At 53.3% G+C, this 24,335-nt stretch overlaps 10 protein-coding genes across 10 annotated transcripts; 8 read left to right on the top strand and 2 right to left on the bottom strand.

The window, feature by feature from the left end:
- Window positions 1-76: 76 nt before the first annotated feature.
- On the top strand, window positions 77-763 carry N7459_006171 (uncharacterized protein; the record flags this gene model as incomplete). Its single annotated transcript, XM_056945355.1, has 4 exons — window positions 77-181; window positions 233-266; window positions 405-505; window positions 590-763. The coding sequence occupies 4 exons, from the start codon at window positions 77-79 to the stop codon at window positions 761-763; spliced, it is 414 nt and encodes a 137-aa protein (XP_056799690.1).
- A 541-nt stretch (window positions 764-1,304) lies between these two features.
- On the bottom strand, window positions 1,305-2,412 carry N7459_006170 (uncharacterized protein; the record flags this gene model as incomplete). Its single annotated transcript, XM_056945354.1, has 2 exons — window positions 1,305-2,267; window positions 2,398-2,412. The coding sequence occupies 2 exons, from the start codon at window positions 2,410-2,412 to the stop codon at window positions 1,305-1,307; spliced, it is 978 nt and encodes a 325-aa protein (XP_056799689.1).
- Window positions 2,413-3,433: 1,021 nt separating this feature from the next.
- Window positions 3,434-4,852, top strand: N7459_006169 (triglyceride lipase; the record flags this gene model as incomplete). The annotated part of the gene is made up of 8 exons (XM_056945353.1): window positions 3,434-3,620; window positions 3,689-3,929; window positions 4,000-4,003; window positions 4,060-4,061; window positions 4,116-4,204; window positions 4,263-4,301; window positions 4,359-4,488; window positions 4,543-4,852. 8 exons carry the CDS (start codon window positions 3,434-3,436, stop codon window positions 4,850-4,852), a joined length of 1,002 nt encoding a protein of 333 aa, XP_056799688.1.
- A 1,010-nt stretch (window positions 4,853-5,862) lies between these two features.
- On the top strand, window positions 5,863-7,925 carry N7459_006168 (arrestin (or S-antigen), N-terminal domain protein; the record flags this gene model as incomplete). Its single annotated transcript, XM_056945352.1, has 4 exons — window positions 5,863-6,075; window positions 6,150-6,263; window positions 6,318-6,530; window positions 6,585-7,925. The coding sequence occupies 4 exons, from the start codon at window positions 5,863-5,865 to the stop codon at window positions 7,923-7,925; spliced, it is 1,881 nt and encodes a 626-aa protein (XP_056799687.1).
- Window positions 7,926-8,666: 741 nt separating this feature from the next.
- On the top strand, window positions 8,667-12,696 carry N7459_006167 (uncharacterized protein; the record flags this gene model as incomplete). The annotated part of the gene is made up of 4 exons (XM_056945351.1): window positions 8,667-9,019; window positions 9,094-10,714; window positions 10,764-11,428; window positions 11,478-12,696. 4 exons carry the CDS (start codon window positions 8,667-8,669, stop codon window positions 12,694-12,696), a joined length of 3,858 nt encoding a protein of 1,285 aa, XP_056799686.1.
- Window positions 12,697-13,564: 868 nt separating this feature from the next.
- On the top strand, window positions 13,565-15,464 carry nfr1 (putative AIF-like mitochondrial oxidoreductase (Nfrl); the record flags this gene model as incomplete). Its single annotated transcript, XM_056945350.1, has 3 exons — window positions 13,565-13,787; window positions 13,959-14,151; window positions 14,210-15,464. The coding sequence occupies 3 exons, from the start codon at window positions 13,565-13,567 to the stop codon at window positions 15,462-15,464; spliced, it is 1,671 nt and encodes a 556-aa protein (XP_056799685.1).
- A 260-nt stretch (window positions 15,465-15,724) lies between these two features.
- N7459_006165 (DNA-directed RNA polymerase I subunit RPA43) lies at window positions 15,725-16,906 on the bottom strand (the record flags this gene model as incomplete). Its single annotated transcript, XM_056945349.1, has 1 exon — window positions 15,725-16,906. One exon carries the CDS (start codon window positions 16,904-16,906, stop codon window positions 15,725-15,727), a length of 1,182 nt encoding a protein of 393 aa, XP_056799684.1.
- Window positions 16,907-17,171: 265 nt separating this feature from the next.
- Window positions 17,172-18,368, top strand: N7459_006164 (J domain-containing protein; the record flags this gene model as incomplete). Its single annotated transcript, XM_056945348.1, has 3 exons — window positions 17,172-17,216; window positions 17,288-17,812; window positions 17,874-18,368. 3 exons carry the CDS (start codon window positions 17,172-17,174, stop codon window positions 18,366-18,368), a joined length of 1,065 nt encoding a protein of 354 aa, XP_056799683.1.
- A 1,032-nt stretch (window positions 18,369-19,400) lies between these two features.
- N7459_006163 (uncharacterized protein) lies at window positions 19,401-20,286 on the top strand (the record flags this gene model as incomplete). The annotated part of the gene is made up of 2 exons (XM_056945347.1): window positions 19,401-19,813; window positions 19,878-20,286. The coding sequence occupies 2 exons, from the start codon at window positions 19,401-19,403 to the stop codon at window positions 20,284-20,286; spliced, it is 822 nt and encodes a 273-aa protein (XP_056799682.1).
- An 857-nt stretch (window positions 20,287-21,143) lies between these two features.
- On the top strand, window positions 21,144-23,473 carry N7459_006162 (uncharacterized protein; the record flags this gene model as incomplete). Its single annotated transcript, XM_056945346.1, has 6 exons — window positions 21,144-21,934; window positions 21,997-22,223; window positions 22,272-22,402; window positions 22,459-22,705; window positions 22,758-23,270; window positions 23,343-23,473. 6 exons carry the CDS (start codon window positions 21,144-21,146, stop codon window positions 23,471-23,473), a joined length of 2,040 nt encoding a protein of 679 aa, XP_056799681.1.
- Between the last annotated feature and the right edge of the window lie 862 nt (window positions 23,474-24,335).

The following is a 24,335-nucleotide window of genomic DNA, read 5'->3' as shown; positions in this document are numbered from 1 at the left end:
TCCGGACTGGAGTCGCTCCAGTATCCTTCGCTTGTCACCTCTTTCCATCATCTTTAAGGAGGGTTCTCGAGCAAACATGGTGAGATTGCTGTTCCTGCAGTCTGGAGGGTGTGCGCAGTTGCTAATGATTGTTGCTGTCCAGTCGGCTCAGAACTCCGCGGGCATTCAGACCCTCCTCGATGTACGTTCCAACGGGATGACAGCTGCGGGGCAACCATGCTGACAAGTGCAGGCCGAGAGAGAGGCTCAGAAGATTGTCCAGCAAGGTATGGGCTGCAGACCCTTCCCATTGTCTCACAGCCTGGTCAGATACTGATGCATCCAATCATTTAGCCCGAGAGTGTATGGACTGGATTCCCCCGGTCGGCACGCGCTTTTCAATCTGACTTAATCTTTGATAACAGACCGCACCAAGCGGATAAGAGACGCTAAGTCCGAAGCACAGAAGGAGATTGAAGAGTACCGCAAGCAGAAGGAGGAGGAATTCCAGAAGTTCGAGGCTGAGGTGAGATGTCTTTCCTCAAATTGGAGGATGCCGTGACCCATTCTGATGAGTGTATATCTTGCTAACACCCCCATGTTACTCTAGCACTCGAGCGGATTCAAGAAGGCCGAGGACGATGCGAGCAAGGAAGCCGAGGAGAAGCTGAAGGAGATCCAGGCCGCCGGCAAGAAGCAGGGCGACAAGGTCGTCGATGACCTTATCAAGGCTACCACCGATGTGAAGCCCCAGGTGCCCGAGAAGATTGCGTCGAAGGCATAAAGTTGACCGAATATCTGTTTCTTCCTCTTTTTTTGCACTCGGCTGCCGCTAGAAAGATGCGCTTTCGCGGCTGCTCATGGATACCCAATGTTTGGGAAATATCAATTTCATTCTGAGTTCTACCTATGTTGTTCGTCGAGCAACTGCAGTGCGTTCGGCATGCGAGATGCAGGTGTATATCTTGCAAGTAATTGTCTACCGTCAGGGTAAACTGAAGTACAGAGCAGCCAATCCGTTGTAGTTTGAGCTAGGCTCAATTCTCCCCTCTGCTTCCCACGAACTGCATAGCACCGATATCAAGACTACTGATGACGGAGAAGGGGCGCACGGAGTGGGTAAAAAAGGCCGTAGTTGTCTAAGAGAGAGAGAGCGCGCACACTATCTATATGCCTGGGGCGACGGTCTGCAAACCTCAGGCGCCGCCATCAAGACCGGAAGGAAAAGAACGACTCAGTACTACAGTCATTTCAAACGATCAATGTCTTTCCACCTTTGAGTAAATCTCAGTAAAATATCCCTCGAGATAAAGCTCGGCTTAGCTCTAATCTCTGTACGGGGGCACATTCCCTCTAACAAAGGGGATTCGATAAGTAAGAAGCTTAGGGAGAGCCTTCTTAGAAACCGAACCAACGATGACCTCCCCTTGCTCAAAAGACAGGCAATCCAAAAGGGTTCCAAGGATAACTGCATCCTGGACAAGATCCATTTGGTTCCTCAATTTGTCGCGAGTTTCGGCCGGTATTCCATCAAACAGCTCGGTCCAGAAACCTCGTTCAGCATCCTCAAATTCATCAGGCACCCAAAACTCGCCGTCCGTATATTCACCAGCGTAGGTGTGGATTCGACCAAAATTAACTCCAAATGGAAGGGGGGTAGAGAGCTCCCAGTCGATCAAGCCAGTGACGTTGCAATCCTCATCGATCAGGACGTTCACTTCGTTCAGGTCGTAGTGAGCGACCCACAGTGGGAGCTTTTTCAGCTGTTCCAGTTTGTCAAGAAAGCCTTGAAGCTGATTCCGGTATGGATTGATTTCCTCTAGCGGCGATGCTAAGAGGGCCTCGAGGTGGGATCGGACACGGCCATCAACAGCCCCATCGCTATTGTCAGCGAGGCACCCCTTGGACAGAACGCGACCAAGAGATTGATTGATAGCGATTCGGCCCTTTGCACCCTTGCCAGCAATTCCATGTATCCACATCTTGCCATACAGACGAGTAAAGGAATAAGCCCAAACCCCCTCGTTGAGAAGGTCCTCATCTTCTAAAGCCATGGCATCGGGTACAACAGAGCCCAAGGCTTTCTTTGCAATCTTGAAAGTGTCTAGGTCGAGTGGTTCGGTGCGAAATTGTTGTACCACTTCACGACCATCTGCCAATTTCAATAGTAAGGTCCGGCTGAACATTCCCTGCATAGGAGGCCTGTCGATATACTTGACAGCACTACCTAGATGCTTGAGGATCAACTTCTTTACCCATTTGACTTGCTTGGTGGATGTATCAAGCAACTTGGGAAGGTCTTTGTCAGAAGTGATTGGTGGCATTGTGGAGAAGGATAGGATCCAAGGTACAGAGAAGAAATCAATATCGATGTGAGGTGTGAACAGGAGAACGCTTCTAGTAGGTTTGAGAACATACCCATGTGCACAGCATGGCGGTGAAGGGGACCGTACAGACCTCAGGTGCGCCGAATTGAGGGAAGGATAGCAACCAATAATAACCTCTGAACAAAAACAGTTTTGCCTTGCGATCTAGAGCCCCACAATCGATGGTGATCCTACAATCAAATGGCGTGGAGATATACCGTGTGGCATAACCTCTAGAAAGCTTCCAAGATGAGAGCCTATCTAATGGGATCGCCCATGGAATGGGAGAACCAGTCAAAGCGTCAAAGTGCCTCGGAAGGCAACAGCCTGCCAAATTTTGTAAGAGGAAATACGAATCACTAAGGAATTTAGGACCAATAGTTTATTTACATTGGATCACATAGGGAGGAGCTTGAAAACGACAGCCCTTCTCGTCTCAAACCCGCAGGACTAGTTAATGCAACACGCTGTGCCACCTACTGGCTGACCGTATAATTGGTCCATTTGGTGCAGCAAGTTGGCCCAGTGCTAAGATAGACCATATCATAGGGCCGATTTGACGCGACAGATTAAGTTAGCGCTGGGAAATCACACGTCAGGTTATCCACAAAGATAGCTACGATAATGACAAATAGGAAGGCATGGTGGTTCCCTTGCGGCTCAAATGCCTAAACTTGGAAGGGAGAATGCTTCGAATACTTGAAGCTAAACTTGACCCAGGAGAACTTCACCTATTTTCATCAAACTCGTTTCAACTGCCGTCTCGGGCCCATCTAGTGTTAGTTACGGGCGTATTCCTGGCACCTACTTGTCAAGCACTTGGAACCATCTAGCGCGACGGCCCGCTTCTAACGCCCCGATTTGAGCGATGCAGGGTGTATAGATTCCTGGAAATGCCGCATTAATATTTTGTCCATTTCTGTATGTTTTGATTATTTAAGCGGACGCTCCCGAAATTGGCAGATTGGGCGGCGTACTGTAGCAATGCAGACTCCTTGATTCCAATTGGTCGATTCCCCTCCTGAACCCACGGCGTTTTCCCGCTGCGTCATTTCCTTGAAGCTGCATCCGTGTCGCGCAGTGAGACAATGGGATATGTAATGCCAAAAGGGATTTGCAGACAACTGACAACGCATATTTCATACCATCAATCCCTTCTCTCAGTGCGTCGACTCCACGCCTCCCCTCACAGGCCGAGGCCCATCCTCGAACCGCGCTTAGAAGACCATGGCCGTGTTATCCACGACAAATACTCGGTGATCCGCGATCGATATGGTGAGTCTGAATTGATACAGAATCTTGGGAATCTTTTGCATTGCTCATTTTGTTATTTGCCTTTCTAGATGCTCCGAAGCATCCCGTCGTTCTTGCACACGGCCTGTTTGGGTTTGATGAGTTGCGCCTCGCGGGTCCCTATTTCCCGGGTGTCCAATACTGGCGCGGCATCAAGGAAGCACTAACAGCCCAAGGGATCGAGGTGGTCACTGCCACCGTGCCTCCGTCGGGGTCGATTGAAGCCCGTGCCGAGGAACTGGCTCGGATTATCGAAATCGGCGCGCGAGGGAAAGATGTGAATATAATTGCGTATGTTGAATACTGCCATGACGTGAAAGACAACAGAACTGAATCTCGAATGAGCTACAAACAGCCATAGCATGGTAAGACAATTTGTTTTGTTCCGGTGTGAGTTGGGCTGGTACTGATCTGTGATTAGGGGTGAGTAACCACGCAGAGAACGCGCCGGCTTTCGGTTCCTAACAGGTATTCAAGCGGCCTTGACTCGCGATATATGATCAGTCAACTTCAACCACAGAATTTCAAAGTGTTGTCACTGACTACAATTGCGACGCCACATCGAGGTCCGCCACTACCACCTCCATAGATGGGCCGGGACATGGCTAATTGACCCTGCAACAGGCTCGGCTGTGGTAGACTATGCTTTTGAACAGATTGGAGGTGCGTCAGTCAGATCATCATATGGATCCTGAAGAGCAAAGCTCATGAATCATACAGCCGATCGTCTGCCCCAGATCTATTATACACTCCACCGGCTGAACGTCGAGACGGGGGCCTTTGCTCAACTCACTCGGAAGTACATGTCGGAGACCTTCAACCCAAATACTCCAGATGTAGAGGACGTTAGGTATGTGCACGATATTCTTGTTCAATGCCCTTGCTTAAACGAATGCCCGATTAGATACTTCTCCTACGGAGCATCGGCAGAGCCAAGCATCTGGTCCGTCTTTCGTCTGTCCCATAGAATTTTGGCTGAGGCAGAGGGCCCTAATGACGGCCTTGTCAGCGTGGCTAGCAGCCACTGGGGCGGTGATCAGGGATACAAGGGAACGCTCATGGGTGTCAGCCACTTGGACCTCATCAATTGGACCAACCGGTTGAAATGGCTAGCTGGGGAGGTAACGGGCAACAGGCGGAAGTTCAACGCTATTGCATTTTATCTAGACATTTCAGGTGAGGGTATCGACACCTTGGCTTGGACAGATTGCTAACATACATGGCTTTTGTCACTTTAGACATGCTAGCAAAAGAGGGCCTCTGATACCAGATCCTGACGGCGAAAGATGAGAACAGCAAGATACCCCTAGTATAAGTCGCTCCCTACTATGGTATATTCCAAGCACCTATCTAATCGAAATGTGTGATGTATGATAGTCTACCTGAATGATGATTCTGCATCCCCTTCGAAGTATACAATTGTCGGGCTCAAGATCGAGCACGGATCGGCTCCATGCACAAACCATGACTCAATCTTTCATGTTCAAAAATTGTCGGGGACACCCGAATGTCGATAATTGCCTTCTATTTATAGACGATTGCAGGGCCCTGCAGACACGTTAATCATTCTGCTCTGTCTACACCTGTCTGGATGGTCTGGTCCCCAGGCAGATCAATTCTTGGCGAACCACTAGAAACTCGGGTGCCTGGAGGAACGCAACATCGATTATTGCCCTGTATATCGCGGAGGATTTTTCTTGAACATACTGTCTAGGGAATCAGTATGAGAGGGGAGCATCAGCTCTCAGCTCTTGAATTTCTACCTCGTGGTCTCTTCTATCGCGATCGCGGATTGCCCATCTAAGCGCGTCTCAGTAGTTAAGATTTACATTTACCCACGTTTCCCGCATTCCAGGGATGAGTTCTTTGTCCATGGATCAAGGTGGCTGAGCTGCTCAGATGAGGCGCAGCCCTCCAGCTTTCGAATTTCTCATCGGCTTTTCTTAGCATCTCAAGCGACGCTGGCAGCCGTTGGCCGTGGCTCCCAATCAGTTGATCGGCGGATCCCCGAAACGTCATCTCGGATCGCCTCGCATTTAATCCGCATTTTCCCTCATCTGACATCCCACTTCCACCACGAACCGTCGTCTTCTCCCTCCACATACACCCAGGAAGGGTCGGATCTCTGTCGCAACAAATCCCGACATCCCGTTACGTCGCTCTTGACTCATACGGCTCCATAGCGGAGGAGGGCCATTCGCCAGGGCCCTGGGCGCTCGCCGCCATGTCCGCCACAATCGTGCTAGACAACCGGCACACTCACTACACGAACCTTGACTTTTTGACGGGCAAGGTCGTGCTACAACTTCCGACTGAAGCGGCAATTGGAGGGATTCAGGTCAAATTGGAGGGCGAGAGCCGCACGAGGCTTTCGGGTCCTCGGAATCCACAGAATGTGAACTCGGACAAAAAGCGGACGGAGCTGGAAGTGCACAAGGTGAGCGACAATCAGAACCGGTGGAGCTCTCCAGTTCGGGGCCATATAGATCTTCATAGCTAACAAGCGCGCAGATCTTGTACAAGGTCACGACCGTCTTCCCCACGCCCGCTGTCATGCAAACCGGATCGCCCGCAACTTCGTACACGTTCGCGCCAGGATCCTATGAATATCCGTTCCAGTTCAAGGTCAATCCGCTCTGCCCGGTGCTTTTCCGATGGTCATTCCTAACATCCGCGTAGTTCCCATTCAATAATGCTTGCAGCACCCACAACAGCATGCTCACCAATCTCAACTTCACTGGGTTGAAGGTGGAGATGGCCCGCGACACCAATCGACATGTCAAAAAGACCCTCCCCCCATCCTTAAGCGGATTTCCTGGAGAGGCAGACATTAAATACTTTGTTAAGGCCACTATCATTAGGCCCCAGTTTTACAAGGAGAACATTCGAGCAGTAGGTCCTGACAGTGGACTGTTCTATGGCAGCCCAGCTGATTGATGATGCTAGATTGTACCCTTGAACTTCCTCCCAATTGAGCCACCAAGGACCGGAAACCCCAACGAGGAGACTTACGCCAGACGACAACATCAATTTTCAAAAAATCAGGCTGCAAAAAAGAAGAGCATTTTTGCGCGATCATCTAGTTCCTTACGAGATGCCTTCGCCGAGCCTCCACGCGTTTCGATGGATGCTCGACTTCCAAATCCCTCTATTTTGACATGCAATGAGCCAGTGCCTCTGAGGCTTCTCGCCAAAAAGTTGACAGAGTCCAACGAGAGTATATTTTTGCAAATGCTGCAGATTGAACTCGTGTCCTATACCAAAGTTAGGGCGCATGACCTCGCCTGCACTGAAAGCGGCTCCTGGGTCATTATGAGTCGCAGCAATATGAACATGGCTTTGGGGCAGCCGGGGGATCCGGTAGGCACAGACTGGAACATCGACTCGAAATTGTGGACCGGTCTGCCTCTACCCAACTCGGTGGCACCGTCATTTGAGACGTGTAACATTGAGCGACGCTACGAGCTGGAAGTGCGCGTCGGGTTGACCCATGGCACACCTGGACACATGAAGGTACGAGCCGTCCTCAATAACCCTGTCTTCCACGTTGCTGACCATCTTCTGCAGCCTCAGCTCATCGTTCTCCCCCTCCGAATGCCGGTCAAGGTCTATTCTGGCATCGCACCTCCCCAGGCACTTTTGGATGCCATGGCAGCGGCACAGCTTCAGCCATCACCCTCCAAGCCCACACCCACTCGGACTTGGCCCACAGCCACCAACGACCCTGACACCCGGCCACCTATGCCCCCGCGGCCAACTGGCGTTCCAGTCCCCGCGGAATCCGGTGCCGTCTATGATGATGCACCCCCAAGCTATGAGGACGCAATGGCAGAGAACCTAAGCCCGGTGGATGGACCACGCCGCGAGTATCACCCACCAGACGCCTCTTCCTCCCGGAATACAGTGGAATCTGGAGCTGATGCCAAATCCCCAGTCCAGGCTGGTAAGGTCGCCGAGGGGCGCCCCGTGGCAGAGGGATCTTTGGCTCCTGAACCCCATGAAGGCCGCTCATCTTCCGAGTCCTTTGACATGTTGCCGACTACTCCGCCCGAGTCCAATTCCGGATCTCCTCCTCCATCGCCCGTGAGACGCTCGCAGAGCATAATGAAGGTCCATCGAACCCCAGTGAACGAAGAAAGTCCACCGCAATACCAGCCAGTTGCGGAGAGTCCATCGCAATCCCCGAATACGGTGGCGCGACAGCCGTCTCGGAACACCCTTCGTCCCATGAACTTGGGTGTGCCTACACGGAAACCCGTTCCGGGAAGCTCGAACAGACCAAACTAAAGTGGCGCTTAGCTTGTAGTGCTATGGGAAGTCTGATTTATTCACACGAGGCTCCTTACTTGGGGCACCCTGTAGTCTGTCGCAGGGTACACTATCCGGTTGAGCCTCATTATTCAATAAACCCACACCCGTACATACATAATGGCCGAAGTGCCATTCTACAACCTGTCCTTGGTGTTTTCTGCATGCTCGATACCCCTTTCATCATGGCATTCTCAGAGAACGCCCGCCCCGTTTGAAAGGTTTCTTTTTGCATTCATGCGGAGCTGCATCGTCGCTCTCAGTGACAGCTATATGATACAGTTTGTAATAGCAATTCTTGCATACAATCCATCGAAGTAAAGCCAATCAGAAGTCTCAATTGCGACGAATTACTTAGTCCTGGTAGACCAAGCATATGTATGTAGTATGTATACTGTAATGTCGATCAGTGGCGCCTGAGGTGTCAGCCCTAATACGGCTAGCGCTGTCTCCACGCTTTGAGCTTTCGGAGCTGCACGAGGCAGTTTCTTGACCAACCCCCATCACGTCTGCGCGCGTATAGATTCACTATACGCCCAGGTTCCTAACAAATATCCCGATATTGCATTTTCGTTCATCGAGTCCGCTATTTCTTCGACACATCCATCTGTCCTGCTCCTCAAAGCCCCCGAAAAACACCAGGCGCAAGCGTGAATACCCGACGCCTGAACTGCTCGTCCTCTCACTCGCCTCAATGATTTAGTTCGGATATTCGCCAATATGCGCCTTCATTTGATCATCTCGCGGCACGGTCTGCCCGTTACGCGCATTCTTTGGACGACTACGTCTGCGAATTCGGTGCTGGGCGAATACGGGACGCAGAGTGCGGTGCCAGCATCGGCGATTGCATCGTCGCGGAATCCCAATATTGCCTTCGCGAATGGCGGGTACACATTTGCACAGCTGTTGGAAGATGTGAACGAGGTTGTCCCGCTGGAGACTGAGCCCAGCGTGTTCGACCCCGAGTTCAGTGGCCAATGGGGGTTGGAAGATTATGTGGTTGAGGTTGGTGGATCTGAGTGCCTTCATTTCATGGAAGTGGAAGGATTGCTTCGGGACGGTGATGAAGTTGTGTATGTGATTTCGAGATTTTGGCGCGCTTTTTTCTTTGTCTGGTGCAGGTTGCTAATAATCGGGTTGCGCGCAGTATTCGAGCACTTCAACTGGCCGATTTGCGAGCAAGGCGACTATGCGGTCGCCACCAGATTGCTGCTGATGGCAAGCATCTCATTGACGGGGTTCCTTTCGGGCTGCCTTTCTTTCAACGGACAACTTCCAATCGACCGGCAGTCACTATCCCTCCAAGGAAGAAACGACGCACTGTCTTTTCCGGCTGGGATCACGACCCAGGATTTGGATATGCAGACCCAAACACCGACGAGGAGGGCGACGGAGAATGGGTGCCTCCTAGTAATTCGGGGGTTGGCAAGGAACTTTCGATCTTGCCCGCAGAGCATGAAGTGTCTGATATGGGCACCGTGATTAGACACCCCGTTGACTACTCTGCCGAAACCGACAGCGAAGGAGATGGTTCTGAGCTTGAAGAGGATGCGGAAGAGGAGCTGGAGACCGAACTCAAGGCCTTGAAGGAGGACTTCGAGGAGCCTGCGTCGCAATTCATCGATATTCGAAATCAGGCACAAGCGTCCAGTGGTCCTTCATTACGTTCCGGTTCTGTGGCCAAGAGACCGTCTTCCGCAGATACCCTTCGGAGAGGGTCATTGTTAGCCTCGTCTCTTTCTAGCAAACGCTCTCGTGGGGATGATTACTCGCCGAGAACTTCAAAGGCCGTCAGGTTCAATAAAGGGGAGCAAAATGAGCAGCCGGAAGTGCTAGAGCAGCCAGCCGAAGAAAGCGCTGCCAAAACATCTGAACCTGAATCTGAATCCGAATCCGAATCCGACTCTGAAACAGACTCATCAGATTCACCTTCCTCTAATGATTCTATCGAGGTCTCTTCGTCTGAAGAGGAGGAGGATGAGGAGGATGAAGAGGACGAAGATGAAGATTCCTCATCAGATGAGGATGACTCGTCTGATTCGTCATCCGACTCAGGGGATTCCAGCTCTGAAGAATCTTTGTCAGAGTCTGGAGATGAGGAAGTCCCCCCACCCTCCAAGAAAGCACAACAACCTCATATCATGAATCCTCCTGGTCAAGGATCCATCCGGACAAAGAAAAGCAATCATCGCTACAAACTTCGCCGTCGTCTCTCTAAGCTAAAAGAAATCGGCGTGTTGCCTGCCGACGCAGACTTTGCTGCATTGCATGCGTGGCAAGAGGAAAATGGAGGCTGGCATTTCCCCGACGAGTCGAGCATCATGTCTACCACAATGAGCAAGGCAGAGAAGAAGGAGCTAGAACAGCAAGATTTCGAAGCCAAGCGGCAGAAGCTTCTCCGAGACCTCGCATCTGGCGGTATCGATGTGGACGAAACCTCAGAGAAGGAAAATGTACCGCCACGACGCTCCGCTCCAGCCGAGCCGACTGTCCATGAAGAATCAGTCGATGCCAATAAACCAGAAACCGAACGCGCCAGCCGACGCACGCTAGACGTCGCAAGCTCTCGTCGACTGCTTTTTGGGTCCCTTGGCATGCGCACGCCGAAGACGAAGGAAGATGAAGAGGCCGCTCGGAGGAAGTTTGCAGCGCAAGTTAGCGCTGTTAATCCTCGGAGAAAGACAGCCGAGTCACAGGCCGTCGAGGAGGACCAGAGTGATGCAGATGTGGATTGGGAAAGCAAGCTGGATATCAGAGCCACGGAGTGTGTTTTTGAAGATATTGAGCTGACCGCGCCACCGTTTCCCCTTCCAGCAGCGCTGGGATGAAGATGCGCACGCGATCATTGGACAACGGAAAGGCTGGGGCAAGAAGCGAAAGCGAAAACAAAGAATTCAGGTCTACAACGGAGACGAGGTCGAAGATGAGTATGAAGATGGAAATGGAAACCTAGGCCATGTGGACTATGAAGGCAACATGGAACTTAACTACGATGACGAAGAGCCTGCAGCCAACAACGCCTCAACTGCGGAGGCTGCCAAAGAAGGGATGGGCACCCCCGACGACCTTCCGACTCTTCCCAGTGACCCGAGCACTATTGCAGATCTGATGGAGCACAAAGCAAAGCCTGGAGCAATCATCGCCTTCCGACAACTAGACATGTCCAAGGCGACGAATTGGCAGCCTCGCATATCTGAATACCGCGTGGCCGAAGTCCATGATGTGCTAGACAATGGTATGCTCAATGTGCGACTGGCTGTGCGTGACCGGAAGCCGAAGGCAGAGCCTGTCGAGCTGGAGGATGAGGAGCCTCGCCAGTACAGCGGATTTGAGATGCCTGGCATGGATGACGAAGAAGGGGAGGACGACGGCTACCGTGAGCTCGAATTTGCAGAACTCTGCGATCCGAAACTTTTGCAGCCTGCCCCGACAGTTGCTGGCAATGATGCGGAGGACAAGGACAATGCTCAAGAAGGTAGCATGTCAGTGATTTGACCTTGGTCTCTGTTTCCTGCGCTCACCTATTCTAAGTGCCTCTGTAGTCGAGGATTCTATGCAGAATGCTCAGCTGGCCCCGCCTCCGGCTGACATGGATCTCGATGAAACGACACTCATTACCCTTGTAACCGCAGCCAGTCAACCGCAATCACTCCAAGGATCCCCGGCAAGGGTCCCTGATGTACCATCTATCCAGACACCTGGTGGAGTACTACTCCCACACACGCAAGGCCAGGATGCAGATGATGAGCACAGTGATACCCCGATACTTCTGTCGCCGTCCTTTTCTGGGTTTCATTCTGCGCGCTCATCGCCTGGAGCGAGGATAGGATCCCATTTACATGGGGAGGTGGAAGAGAGCAACCTTGATGGTCACACCCTTATTGGAGAAGCGCAGTCAGTTCTCGCGGATGCTTCCAACCAGGATCTTTCAGCGCTTTCTTTTCTGTCGGCCAACCAGTCTTTCTCGATCGATCGTTCCCAGAGTGACGAGCAAGACCGCCAAGTTGTTGAGGAATCACAGTTGGTCCCAAACGGGGCCAATAATTCTGGTCCAGATTCGCTCCATTCAATTGTGCGCAATGTAGCTTCCCGGAACTCAGCAAACGCCTCCCCTGCGCGAAGTGCCATTGAAGAGAGCCCGAACGTCCGAAAAGAAGGCTCGCCTCAGCATACGCGCACGTGGGATGATATTCTGCGCATGCTGCGAAGTGGCCAGCCGTCGCAGGAAAATACCGACCAGGATAAAGATGAACAAGATGAACCTGATTATGAGCTAAACGATGATGATGACAGACTCATTCATAGCGAAGGGAGCCTCCATCTTTCATTGGATTCATCCAGACCTCCATCAAGCTCACGTTCTTCACACAAGCCACCTACGAGTGCTCAACAAGAAGTGCAAACGCCCAAGTCGAACGTTACGGCCGTCAACAACCCCGAATCCCTTCCGGCATCTACTCGCTCCAAACACTCTCTCCGTAACTCTGCCTCCCAACCCAATCCGTCCCAGACCTCAGTGATCATCGATCTCACCTCCAGTCCTGCTCCCGCCAGCCAGCCTACTCCGAACCCCCGAAATGACGAGCTGGGCTGGGTCTCAAAACCGGAGGGAGACAATGATACCATTTCCCAGTCGTCTAAACCGCAGACCCGGACTTCAACGGGGAAGACGCAGCGCATGGCGGAAGTGAGCATCAGCCCACAGACGAGTCAGAAGAAGAGCAAGAAGCGACTGTCTCGGAAATTCTAAAGCATCACCATATGGAAATGTGGGGTTTCGTATCTCGCTTTGAAGCAATCGGGCTGAACTTGCTGTGCAGTCGAAGCCTGTTATCTGTATCTATCCAGCCATTCATTGTATCTATACGAGGCCCTTGAGGCCACCAACATAACTCCAATGATCTCATTCTATTCCTTTGACCTACCAGTGTGAATTGAAACTACTTTCTTCCATGGCTGCCATCTTTGACTCCGGGCAAACCGGACTCGTCCACGCAACCAAGCACAATCCAGGCAATGTTGACCAAACCGGCGCAGTGATTGGCTCATTGTGATGTCACCGCCGATTAAGTAGACGCCCGCCTTGCAGCTCAATTCCTCCCCACCATGTACTTGCTTGCGCACTCATTCCAGGGTTGCAGACCCGGAGGACTCGGGGGTTCTGGTATTTATTCAAAGACCCTGGTAGACACGTATCGTAGCCACGTCAAGGACTCCATGTAATGCTCTCCTCCAACCCCCTTCTCACCCGCTCGCTCCCCCGCTCCCTGCACTACCGTCCTTTACCAATCAAAGCAAGAACTCTACCGGCCGCAACGCTACAGAGTTGTCGGTGTGGCTGTCGCTGCTTGAGCGGGTGCGCGTGTTCCTGCTGTGCGCATTTCAGGGCCTCCGCGCAGCCTTTCTGTGCTTCTGCTACGACATCTTCCCCCACCACTCTTGCCTATACCCAAACCACCCAGACGAGCACATCGCCCGGTCTCCCAGCCCACGTCAGCGCCCCTCGCCGTCAAAAGCGGCCCAGTTCCAGCACAGCTACACCTTGGAACCGTCCATCCCCCGCCCATTTGCGGTCTTCCCCACCTGCGGCCCGCTTCTTTGCTTCATCTTCTGTCGCCATGGCGCAGGAATACAAGCTCAAGGACATCGCCTCTTTGGCGTCTATCAAGCCAAATGACAAGGTCGAGTCGGAAGTCGAGGGTGTCGCGGATGGAAAAGTGCTTGTCCTCAAGTACGACGGGCAGGTTCATGCGCTTAGTCCGCGCTGCACGCATTACGGCGCCCCGTTGAAATTGGGTGTTGTTGCACCCGATGGGCGCATTACTTGTCCCTGGCATGGAGGTATGATTCTGATGATTTCTTTATATTGTTCTCCTTTCCCCTTTCTATCCTTTTCGCTCGGGTCTTGTGCAATTGCGAAGACAAGAAGCGGTAGTGTGAACAGAATAGAAGGACAGGCCCTAGGACGGCGAAAAACTGCAGGATAGAATGGTGGTTGTTAACTACTTACAGCATGCTTCAATATCACTACCGGTGATGTCGAGGATGCACCCGCCCTCAACGCTTTGAATAAGTTTGACGTCTTCGAGAAGGATGGCGCGGTATATATCCGCGCCACGGAGGCCGACATCAGGGCTGGTCAGCGGGACCCAGTAATCAAGTGCAGTGCTTCCAAGACCGACGAAAAGGTCGTCATTATCGGAGGGTAAGTTCCCGCCTGTGCCATCGGAATGAGCACAACCTAATCATTTCCACAGTGGAAGCGGCACCATCGGCGTGGTGCAGACACTCCGCGAACTCAAGTACCCAGGCCAAATCACCATCATCTCGCGGGAGCCCGACTTTGTTATCGACCGCACCAAGCTCTCAAAGGCACTGATTGCCGATCCATCCAAGATCCTGTGGCGACCCAAGGAATGGTACGCTGACGCGGGAATCGAGACTGTCTCGGATGAGGTTACGGGTGTGGACTTCGAGGCGAAGACGGTGTCGACTGCGTCGGGAAAGACCTTCCCCTACACGAAGTTGGTTCTGGCCACCGGTGGGCAGCCGCGCAGACTCCCTCTCCCGGGGTTCAAAGCCGGCGAGCTGGGGAATGTCTTCACGCTGCGGACGGTCCCGGACGTCCAGGATATTCTGGGGGCGATTGGTGAGGAGAAGCAGAAGAACATCGTTGTCATCGGCAGCTCGTTCATCGGCATGGAAGTCGGCAACGCACTGTCGAAAGACCACAAAGTCACGATTGTGGGCATGGAAAGTGCACCAATGGAGCGCGTCATGGGCGCCCAGATCGGGCGTATATTCCAGCGCAACCTCGAGAAAAACGGAGTCTCTTTCAAGCTTTCCGCCGGCGTGGACAAGGCTACACCCAACGAGTCGAATCCCAAGTCCGTCGGGGCTGTCCATCTGCAAGATGGCACGGTTCTGCCAGCGGACGTGGTCGTCCTGGGCGTGGGCGTGCGCCCAGCGACGGACTTCTTGCGTGGGAACTCGGCCGTGTCCCTGGAGAAAGACGGTTCGCTCCGTACAGAGAAACACTTCACCGTCCCAAACCTGGACGACTCGGTCTTTGCGATCGGTGATATTGCAACGTACGCCTACCACGGACCTGGCGGCGATGGGTCCCCTGTGCGAATCGAGCATTGGAACGTAGCGCAGAATTCCGGACGCGGCGTTGCCCGTGCTATCGTGCATGCGCGCCATGCGCCGCTTTCTTCTCTGCCGACGAAGGCGTTCATCCCGATCTTCTGGTCTGCACTCGGTGCGCAGATGCGGTACTGCGGGAACACGCCCAATGGATATGACGATGTGCTGGTGCACGGCGAGCCAGAGAATGCCAAGTTTGCAGCTTATTATTGCAAGGGAGATGTCGTTGTTGCAGTGACGACGATGGGGATGGATCCCATTATGACCAAATCAGCTGAGTTGATGCGGAGAGGAAACATGCCCAGCAAAGCCGACCTCCAGGGTGGCGTAGATGTGTTGCAAGTTGGAGTCCCTGGAGCTGTGAAGATGTGAGATTGAGATTGAGAGGGTCCAGAAAACCAGAGAAGATTCTTTTGCAGGGCCTGCGAAAACCCTTGTTGGATGAAAACGACCGACATTTCGTTCTATGTGGAAGCAATATGAGTACTTAAATATCTCTTCAATTGACATGTACACATTTGGCATGAAATGTAATTCTTTTGTCCGGAACGCCCACCGCGAATGTAAAAAGTCAGAATGTGAATCGAGAATACAAGTCGACAGAGACACCATGTCGATCAATGTATACAGACCTATTTGTCCATGCTCTTCTTGTCCTTCTTGGACTTAGACTTCTTCTTCTCCTTCTTCTCGGTCTCCTTGCTGGGTTCCAGCTCGATATCCACAACAGAGACATCCTGCACAGCCGATGCTGGTGGTTTACTCGAGATCGGAATGACTCGGTTCGACTTTTTGGGCGAGGAGGTTATGAATGACGGCGGCAATGACTGACCCTGGTTCTCGGCTTGGACCAGCTTTTCCTCCTCCTCATGAGACAGCATCGTGCCTTCGATACTCAGGAAGCCGCGATCCCGTTCAGATCCGGGGATAACGTCGACATCCACAACGCGGAAGCGCACGTTGCCGCGCACGCGGTGTCCAGACACGGACTGGAAGTGCCCCGTGGAAGTCTCGTCCTCATCCTCGCCCTCAATGTCGAGCTCGTCCGCAGCCAGTGCGGCGGGCTGGAATTGTTCCTTGGCCGCGTCGAAGCCCGGCGGAGCACGATCATTACCGGATTCATCGTCTGTAGTAGTGGCGTCCTTGGCAGCAGATTCATCGTCGTTTTGGCCCTCCTCGCCTGGTGGAACCCACGTCCAATTTGTGGGTAGACGCTTGCGCTCAATGCCGACAGAGAACAGATTGAGGACGACTGCGCCGAGGAAACCCTCTGATTGCACGTTGACCCAGCCATCCAAAGTTTGCCCACTCTTGGGACGGAACACGAGGAAAGTCGCAGTCAGATAGACGTACAACACACCATACTCATCTGCCGTTTTGGCCAACGTCAGAGGCTGCGGGTTCGGGTCTGAAGATTGGCGAGATGGAGATGTCGGAGGGCGGCTCGATATAGAGGCATTGGAGTAGGCCATCACCACACCCTTCAGCGGCGGGTAGTAGGTCAAGAGCAGCGGGGAGAGGTGCTCCGCCAGCAGCGAAGCCAGCGCATGTGTCGGGGAGATTGAAATGGGCGACAGCGGCAAATAGAAGGTGGCTGTCGTGAGTGAGAAAGGCGACTCCGGGTTCTCAGTGGATGCCGATGTGGACTTGGTGGATTTGTCCTTTTTGCTTTTAGAGGCCTTTCCTTCGCCATTCAGTTCGGCCTGCTTGCGCTTCTTCGACGGCGAGGCATCTTTGTTCTTGTGCTTGCGTTTGCGCTCCACCTCTTTGTCCACCACAGGTGAGGTATCGATATCCATTGCATCGACAGCCATGGTAAGCGTAATTGAGGTGCTCCGCAGAGCTGTCGAGGTATCGGGATGGATAGTCGGATTCGGCTCTCGAGCGTGGAGAACTTTTTTTTTTCATTTTGCATGTTGCGTTGAGAACGGAAGGCGGTGGAAGGGGCGGTGACGGGTGAGATGGAGGACGCGCTTTGGGGGCGGCGAGTCTCCAACTCGCCAGCCTGGCCTGAGGTGGATTTGGTTCTGCATTGTCGAGTCACTGGGATTCCCAAGAGCAGTTTGCTGTTCATCCACCATGGACTCATTACTTCCTTTCATCGGGTGGGCTGTTCTCCCCAGGGTATGTGGGATCCCTCAATGCGGAGATAGCGGCCGTTTCTACTGTGCACAGCTAACTATTAGCTACACTAGTACGCCACGTCCTTCCTCCAAAGTGTGTACTATGGTATCACCATTCGTGCTGGTGAGCCCCGGCCTGCGCCTGGCTCCCCAAGGCATGAGCGACACCGCCGCCGCATATTCCTCTTCGTGATTGTCAGCTATCTCCTCTACACCCTCTACGAAACCTTCCACCAAGTCCAAGTCGCCGGAGACTACTACAGAGTGCTGGGAGTGTCACCTTTCGCCGATGATCGTACAATCAAGTCGCGCTTCCGCCGGCTAGCTGCTCAACATCATCCGGATAAAGCGGGCCCTGAGAGCGACTCACAGGCTCAGTTTTTGTTCCTGCGACAGACTCAGGAAACCTTGGTGAACCCGGTCAAGCGATTTGCGTACGACCGGTTTGGGCCTGATATCCACAGCTTGGGCGAGCAGAAGACGATGCGTGACTTCCTGATGGCATCACTCACCCGCTCAATTGGCCCGCAGTACATTGGCGGCTTTCTGACCATGATCATCCTAAACTGGCTCTGGTGGGCAAATTGGGGTCGCTACGTAAGCACTATGATTGTATCCAGGTACTTTGATGTACCGCAGGCTAATATTTGCACGGTAGTGGCGTTTCTATACCTTTGCTGCCATGGTTACGCTCGAGTTTGCCCTGATCACCCACCCGCAGGCAGTCTTCATGCCCATAACTTATCTCCCGGCGCCAATCCGCGCCTGGCTTCCGGAAGAATCCTTTTATCTTCTTCCCTTCCAGATTCTGACCTTGGCACGTCGCGCCTCGATCACTCTGCACGTCTTTATTTCTCAGGCCGCCCCGCCGAGCACACAGGGCTCCGGTTCTGGCGATAAAATCCCTCCGCAGACTATCCAGCGCATGACCCAGCTGGTACAGGCAACGCACGCAGCAGATATCGAGGCAACGCGCTTGCACCAGCTCGGTCTGGCGCCGTTCCGTGGCGACCGTGAAAGTGTGAATGCGCTGCGACGAGGCATGAAAGAAGGACTGATCCTTGGCGGTGTGCGGTCGAGCCCAGAGGTGCAGCGCGCTGTTGCGCAAGTCGTAGAACGGCACCAGGCCGACAAGGAGGGAGTGACCAAGTAAACATAGGGATTTATGGTGGGGTTTGAAAATTATACCAATAGACTTGTACATGAAACTTGACCTGTTTGCCCACAAACTTGGAACCCGACTTCGGAGGTAAATGGCTCGATACACGGAGCTATCCGTGGACTCGGATGATCAGGATAGTCCCGTCGAGAAGCCATGAAGCAACCTCTGTTGATTGAGTGGATCATGATTTTCAAGCAGAATCCGCTAGGTGACCGGCGAGTGAATGACCTAGGCCTCCAACTCGTGATACCTCTTCGTCGATGTGTCTCTCATGATCCATTGTAAATCTGGCCACTAGCGTGTGAGGACAGGAAGATCCCCGTGAGCCATTTTCGGGACATAGCGGAGTTAGACGGGAATGAGATCCATGAACGGGAACGGATGTTAGGGCTATTTGTCTGCGCTGCCAAGTAGGGGCGCTGTACACGCTGACTCTGCGACTCCGGGCTTCATGGGACAGAAGAGGTCCAGATGATCGCGGGTGACGAATCCACGCTCCAGCAGTATGAAGTTGAATTCTTTGCGTGTACATAGAGTGGTACTGGTATGGTCACACCGATCCGCCCCCTGCAGCCGCGGCCGCGGGCGGTGGTCGGCGGCCACAGCGCTCGCGCGGTAATACGGTGACCGGTATGGGGCGCGCCTCTACACACTCTCCCACGCCTCCGTCTCCCACGCCGCGAACCTTTGCCATCCCCAGAATTAAACGAGATGAAATCCACTGGCCTCGTCGTCCCCTTTCCCTCCCTTTTCTCCCCCTCCGCCCATCCCCCTCCCACTTTCCGCTTCCCATCCTCTCCTTCCCCCTTCCCCCTCTCTTCAGACTATGATCTCGGATATTGTCGACACTTTTGCTTCACCCTGAAAGAACTCATCCAGGGCGGTGGAACACGTCACGATCGCCGCCCCTAGCATCATCCTCATCTTCATCCGCATCCGCATACTCATCGTCATTCCCCCCAACCCCCACGAATTCCACGATTCCACGACCTCGCCGAGGACGAAACCGCTGCTTCGTCCATCATGCCCGCCGCTGGCTCTACCACCAGCGGTCGCGCCAATCGCGCCAGCACCTCTAAGAACGCCCCCAGCACTCTAGTGGTGACTCTCAAGCTGCCGTCGGAACTTCTGCGGCAATTTGCAACTGACACCGCCGACCGCAAGCCCACGACTTCCACCGGCGACAACGCCGACAAGGTCAACGAACGTTCCTCGCCGGCCTCGTCTAGCGAAGTCCCTGCCGCCCGCCCATCCTCTGCTGACAATGGCTCGGATGCCGACGCCACTTCGACGCCGGCCACCGGAGCCACACCCGGTGACACTCCTCGCCGGAAGGGAGTCCCGGGGCCCAAACCAGGCTCCAAGCGGGCAAACGGCCAGGCCGAGCCGGGTGCACGAGTAAGGGGACGACCCGGCCCGAAGAAGAAACCCAGGCTGTACGTGTCATCCTGCTGCCGTAATGATACACCGGGATTTAGAAAAGCTAACACATCAATACAGAGAAGAAGGCGGCGATGCTAGTAAGGTGCCCGTAGCCCACCGACTCGGGCCCAAGGCCAACACCGGTGCTATCAACGCCGGATTGCGTGCGTTGGACCGCACCGGCGCACCCTGCCGCAAGTGGGAACGGCAACCGTTGAAGCTGAGAAGCTTCACGGGGATTCTCTGGCAGCTTCCATCCTGGCGCGGTGACAAATTGAGCAAACCCGAATCCGACGAGGCCAAGGCCGCCGCCCTCGAGAGCGGCGACAGCGATGTCAAACCCACCCTGACTGCCCCGGGCACTGACACCATCAATGGCAGTAGTGCTGTTCCTAGCGAGAAGAGCAATTCGGGTGACGGAGATGTCACTCCGGCCCCCTCAAACCTGGTCGAGCCATCATCACCGGCCATTGCCATGGCGGCATGAGTCCGGACGCCGGGCTGTACACTAGGTTGATGTTTCTTTTTCTTGCCTGACTGATTTTTATTTTCTACGATCAAACTTTTCGCTCGGTTTTGTCGGGGATTTCATTTACTCTCGGTTCGGCGTCTGCGCAGGGTGAATACAGCTCTATGTTAGCATGGGAAATTGCGTGTTTTGGGACTGATGGCATTTAGGCTGTCGTGGATATTCTTTGGGGTTTTTGCTGGGTATTATGGTTTGTGTATCATAGTTGATTCGGAATTTTTTTCTCTGGGAACCAGGTGTTTCTGTTCTTTTCGGGCCTGGAGGGGTATTCGTTTCTTTGCTGCCGGGACCATATGGCTCCCTTCCCAAAATGACTCTTTGCTTTATTTGCGGCTTACTTTTTACTTGATACATCTTTACCTTCGGATTGCTAGCGCAGCCATCATCCAGCCACCCGGACGTAGTTCTTTCTGCCTCTGCTTTCTCCCCTCCAATTTACGGCTTCACCACTCCGAGCTGCAGCCCAAGCGTGCTTCCCGGCCAGAACGGGGAGGGGGATCGCGTGACAAACCGGCTTGTCTGGATTCTCCCCTCCTTTTGTTTCTCGTAAAATCAGGTCTTTCCCCGCCCCAGCTGTGCTGCTGCCCATCCAACTTGTCTGGGACTGTGAATGTCGTCCTGGAGTATTCCTGTCGCAAACCTCCCGGGGAACGCTTGGGTTGCGGCTTCGTTGCTGCTTCCGGTGATGACCCGCTTGGCACGTAACGTCAGCAGACCCCCTCAGTTGGAGCAGAAGAAAGCAATCGAGTTGTTCACACTGGAGTTGGGAGTGTTACGGTTGTCTATTCAGGGTGTGGGTGACTCTGCGATTTGCCATGGCCGACGTTCCTTTCCCCGGTGGAGCTCGAGGAGCTCCAGTGGCATACGGCATCTCCTCCGGCCCACGCCGCTCCTCTTACGCCTCCGTTGTCTCAGGCACCGCACTATCTCCCTCGATCTCCAGCCCTTTCTCACATCTACTAAACTCGAACCCAGTCTCTTCCTATCCACCTCCCTCTCAGCCCGACGGCCGTCTCCACGGGGCCCTGTCCGGCCTGGATGCCGCAGACATGCATCTCAACTCCGCTTGGAGGACCGCCTCCTCCCCAGACTCACTCCCCTCCTACTCCCGCAAGTATGCTAGCTTGCACCCAGCCGACTTCACTCAAGGCCTCGGCTTGACCGATGGCTCCTCCTTCTTCACCCCATCCTATCTCCGCCACTCCCGATACATCTCCCGCCTCGACGCCGCCCATCGAGCGAAGCTTGCTGCTCAGCAGCGTGAAGCCTCATCATCTACCTCCACCTCGAACCCTCCCCTCTCCGCTTCGTCCAGCCATGTTCACCTTCCCCGTATGGCCCCGTCCCATCGTGGGATGACCTATGATATCATCGAGAAGGAGCCTCCAAGCCCCTCCGACCAGCTCATGCCACTACCAACTCAGTGGAGCTCCTCGGACAAATATGCCGGCCTCGAACTCTCCAACAATGGCCTCGATGTGCGATACACGGGACCCGTGCACAAACACGACCATGAGGCTGCGGCTTTGCGTGCCGACTACCCCATGCCGCCACAATGCGGGATATATTACTTTGAAATCAAGATCGAATCCAAACCGAAGGAAGGGCAGGTTGACCTCGATCGATCATGAGTGGGAAGAAAATCATCATGCTAATTTATTCGCACAGGATGATCGGTATTGGATTCTCGAGTCCCAAGGCATCCGTCGAGAGGCTCCCAGGCTGGGAGCAGGAATCATGGGCTTATCATGGTGATGATGGGAAGTCATTCTTTGGAGAAAGTCAAGGACAAGGCCGACCATATGGTCCTACCTTCGGGGTTGGTGATACCGTGGGGTGTGGGGTGAATTTCTCTACTGGGTCGGCTTTCTTTACAAAGAATGGGATGTTTCTCGGTATGTATTGGAAGTGACACTCGTGAGTCTGCAAGCTGACCAGAACAGGGACTGCGTTTCAGGAACTGCGGAATGTGAAGCTATACCCCTCGGTGGGGATGAAGAAACAGCCGCCCGTGCATCTAAAGGCGAATTTTGGACAGGAGCCATTCGTTTTTGATATCGACGGCATGGTCAAGGTACGTGTGGATTTTCTAGCGTTGCTTGACACAAATCAAAACCTGACATCGCCCAGCAAGAGAGATCGTCAATCCAATCACAGATTAACGCGACAAGCACCGATACTCTACAACCTCCACTAGGCGAATCTGCTCTTCTTCAAGAACTAGTCGCTCAATTTTTAGCGCATGATGGCTATGTTGAGACTGCTCGTGCATTTGCTGAAGAGGTGGCTACCGAGACTGGGGCACTACAAAACGGGCACGAGGAGCCGTTGAAGAAGTATGAAGTGGAGGAAGACAGGGAAGCCATTAACCGGAACAGTGAGCTGGCCATTCCCAGTGCGCAACGGCCCTTCGCTAACAAATTCCCCAGGGATCCGTGCAGCTATTCTCGACGGCGATATTGACAAGGCCCTCAAGCACACGAAAGCTTATTACTCCAATGTTCTCGAGGACTACCCGCACATCCACTTCAAGCTCCGGTGTCGCAAATTTCTGGAGATGATGCGACGCTCCAACGAGCTATCTGCGGAGACGGCGGCATCAAAGCGCCGATCATCCCCGTCAGGAGGTATTCCAGATGAGCACGCTGTCTTCGATCAAGAGATGGAGCTGGACGATAGCGAAGCCTGGGACGCCGACGGAATGGATACCGAAGACTCTGAGACGGCCGCGCAATTCAACGAGCTTCTAACTGAAGCGGTGCAGTACGGTCAACAGCTTCGCATGGATTACCCGTCCGACGAGAATGGTGGCGACAAAAAGATGCTGGACGACATATTCTCGTTGGTTGCGTTTACCGACCCCAAGCGCTCTGTGCACGGACACTATCTAGACCCGGCCGGTCGAGTGGCCGTGGCCGAAGAACTAAACTCGGCCATCCTAGGTGAGTCTCTTTCTCACTTACTTCCCCATCGCTCATCACTGTCTTGCGACCGTACGTACTAACATGTCCCAGTCTCACTCGGAAAATCTTCCGCGGCCGCTCTGGAGCGACTATACCAGCAAACAGAAGTGCTAGTCAACGAGATCAGCGAGGACGGTGGCGCTGGGGCGTTCATTAATGTCCGTAATGACGTTTTGCTTTGATCGGGCGCTCAGGTTTTTTATCTCTTCGGGTCTGCTCTTTATTCCCTAGTTACCGGACTTTGGCTTGGCTTGGTTCGGTCTTGACGAAAGTCATGTTCTTTTTCGTATGCGTGCTAGGCAGAACGTTCGACTGGTCTTACTATTACGAAGGCCAGCTTTCTTTGTGCATGGCTGTGCCTCCTTTCTTTACTATGACTTCTTTTCTTCAAATTGACAGCTTGTCGTGGTTACGCTATTGCTCGATAGAGCATTGCGTGGTCTCAAGCGACGTGATAACCTTGCGGAAGGAGCGGTAGATGATATCTGTTGGTGTCTTCCATTTTACGATTCTTGGATCTACTCATAATGATACGCAAGTTCCCAGATAGTAGACGCAAGAGTTAGTTGGTCTATGAATTTCATGAGAATGTTCCATTGCTGGAGCTTGCTTTCTATCGTATGGGTATGCGCGATGGCTCCGACTACACATCCAGTGCATTGCTTTTTCTGCGTACATATGCAGCCACAAGCGCTGCCACAGTGGAGGTTATCGGCACAGTGACCTACCACTAATATCCGTCCATCACGCACCGTATTGTATTTTCTTCAGGTAGGAGTATCAGAGCCTATGTGATGTATGTAGAGCTTGTACTGTACTTGCCGAGCTAGGGATGTAAGGGTCGAGGTCAGAGTTAGGTATGGAATGTATTTTATTCATATCTTTGGCCGACGTATCCCCCATACTTGGTGGCTAGAGAATCGTGTTCTAGCGGGAAATCCCCCTTGGATCTCTCAGCTCTGTATATAATGTTCAGCTCCGTTTGGCTGTTGGAGGCGTCGAATTCAAAAGAACATGCATTCAACAACAGGCCTATCATTTCCT

Source organism: Penicillium hispanicum (assembly GCF_028827665.1).
Source record: "Penicillium hispanicum strain IBT 35686 chromosome Unknown utg000005l_segment0_segment0, whole genome shotgun sequence".
In the NCBI taxonomy this organism is placed as follows: Eukaryota; Fungi; Ascomycota; class Eurotiomycetes; order Eurotiales; family Aspergillaceae; genus Penicillium; species Penicillium hispanicum.
The sequence above is the reverse complement of the archived record's forward strand: the minus strand, read 5'-3'. Positions and strand labels throughout refer to the sequence as shown.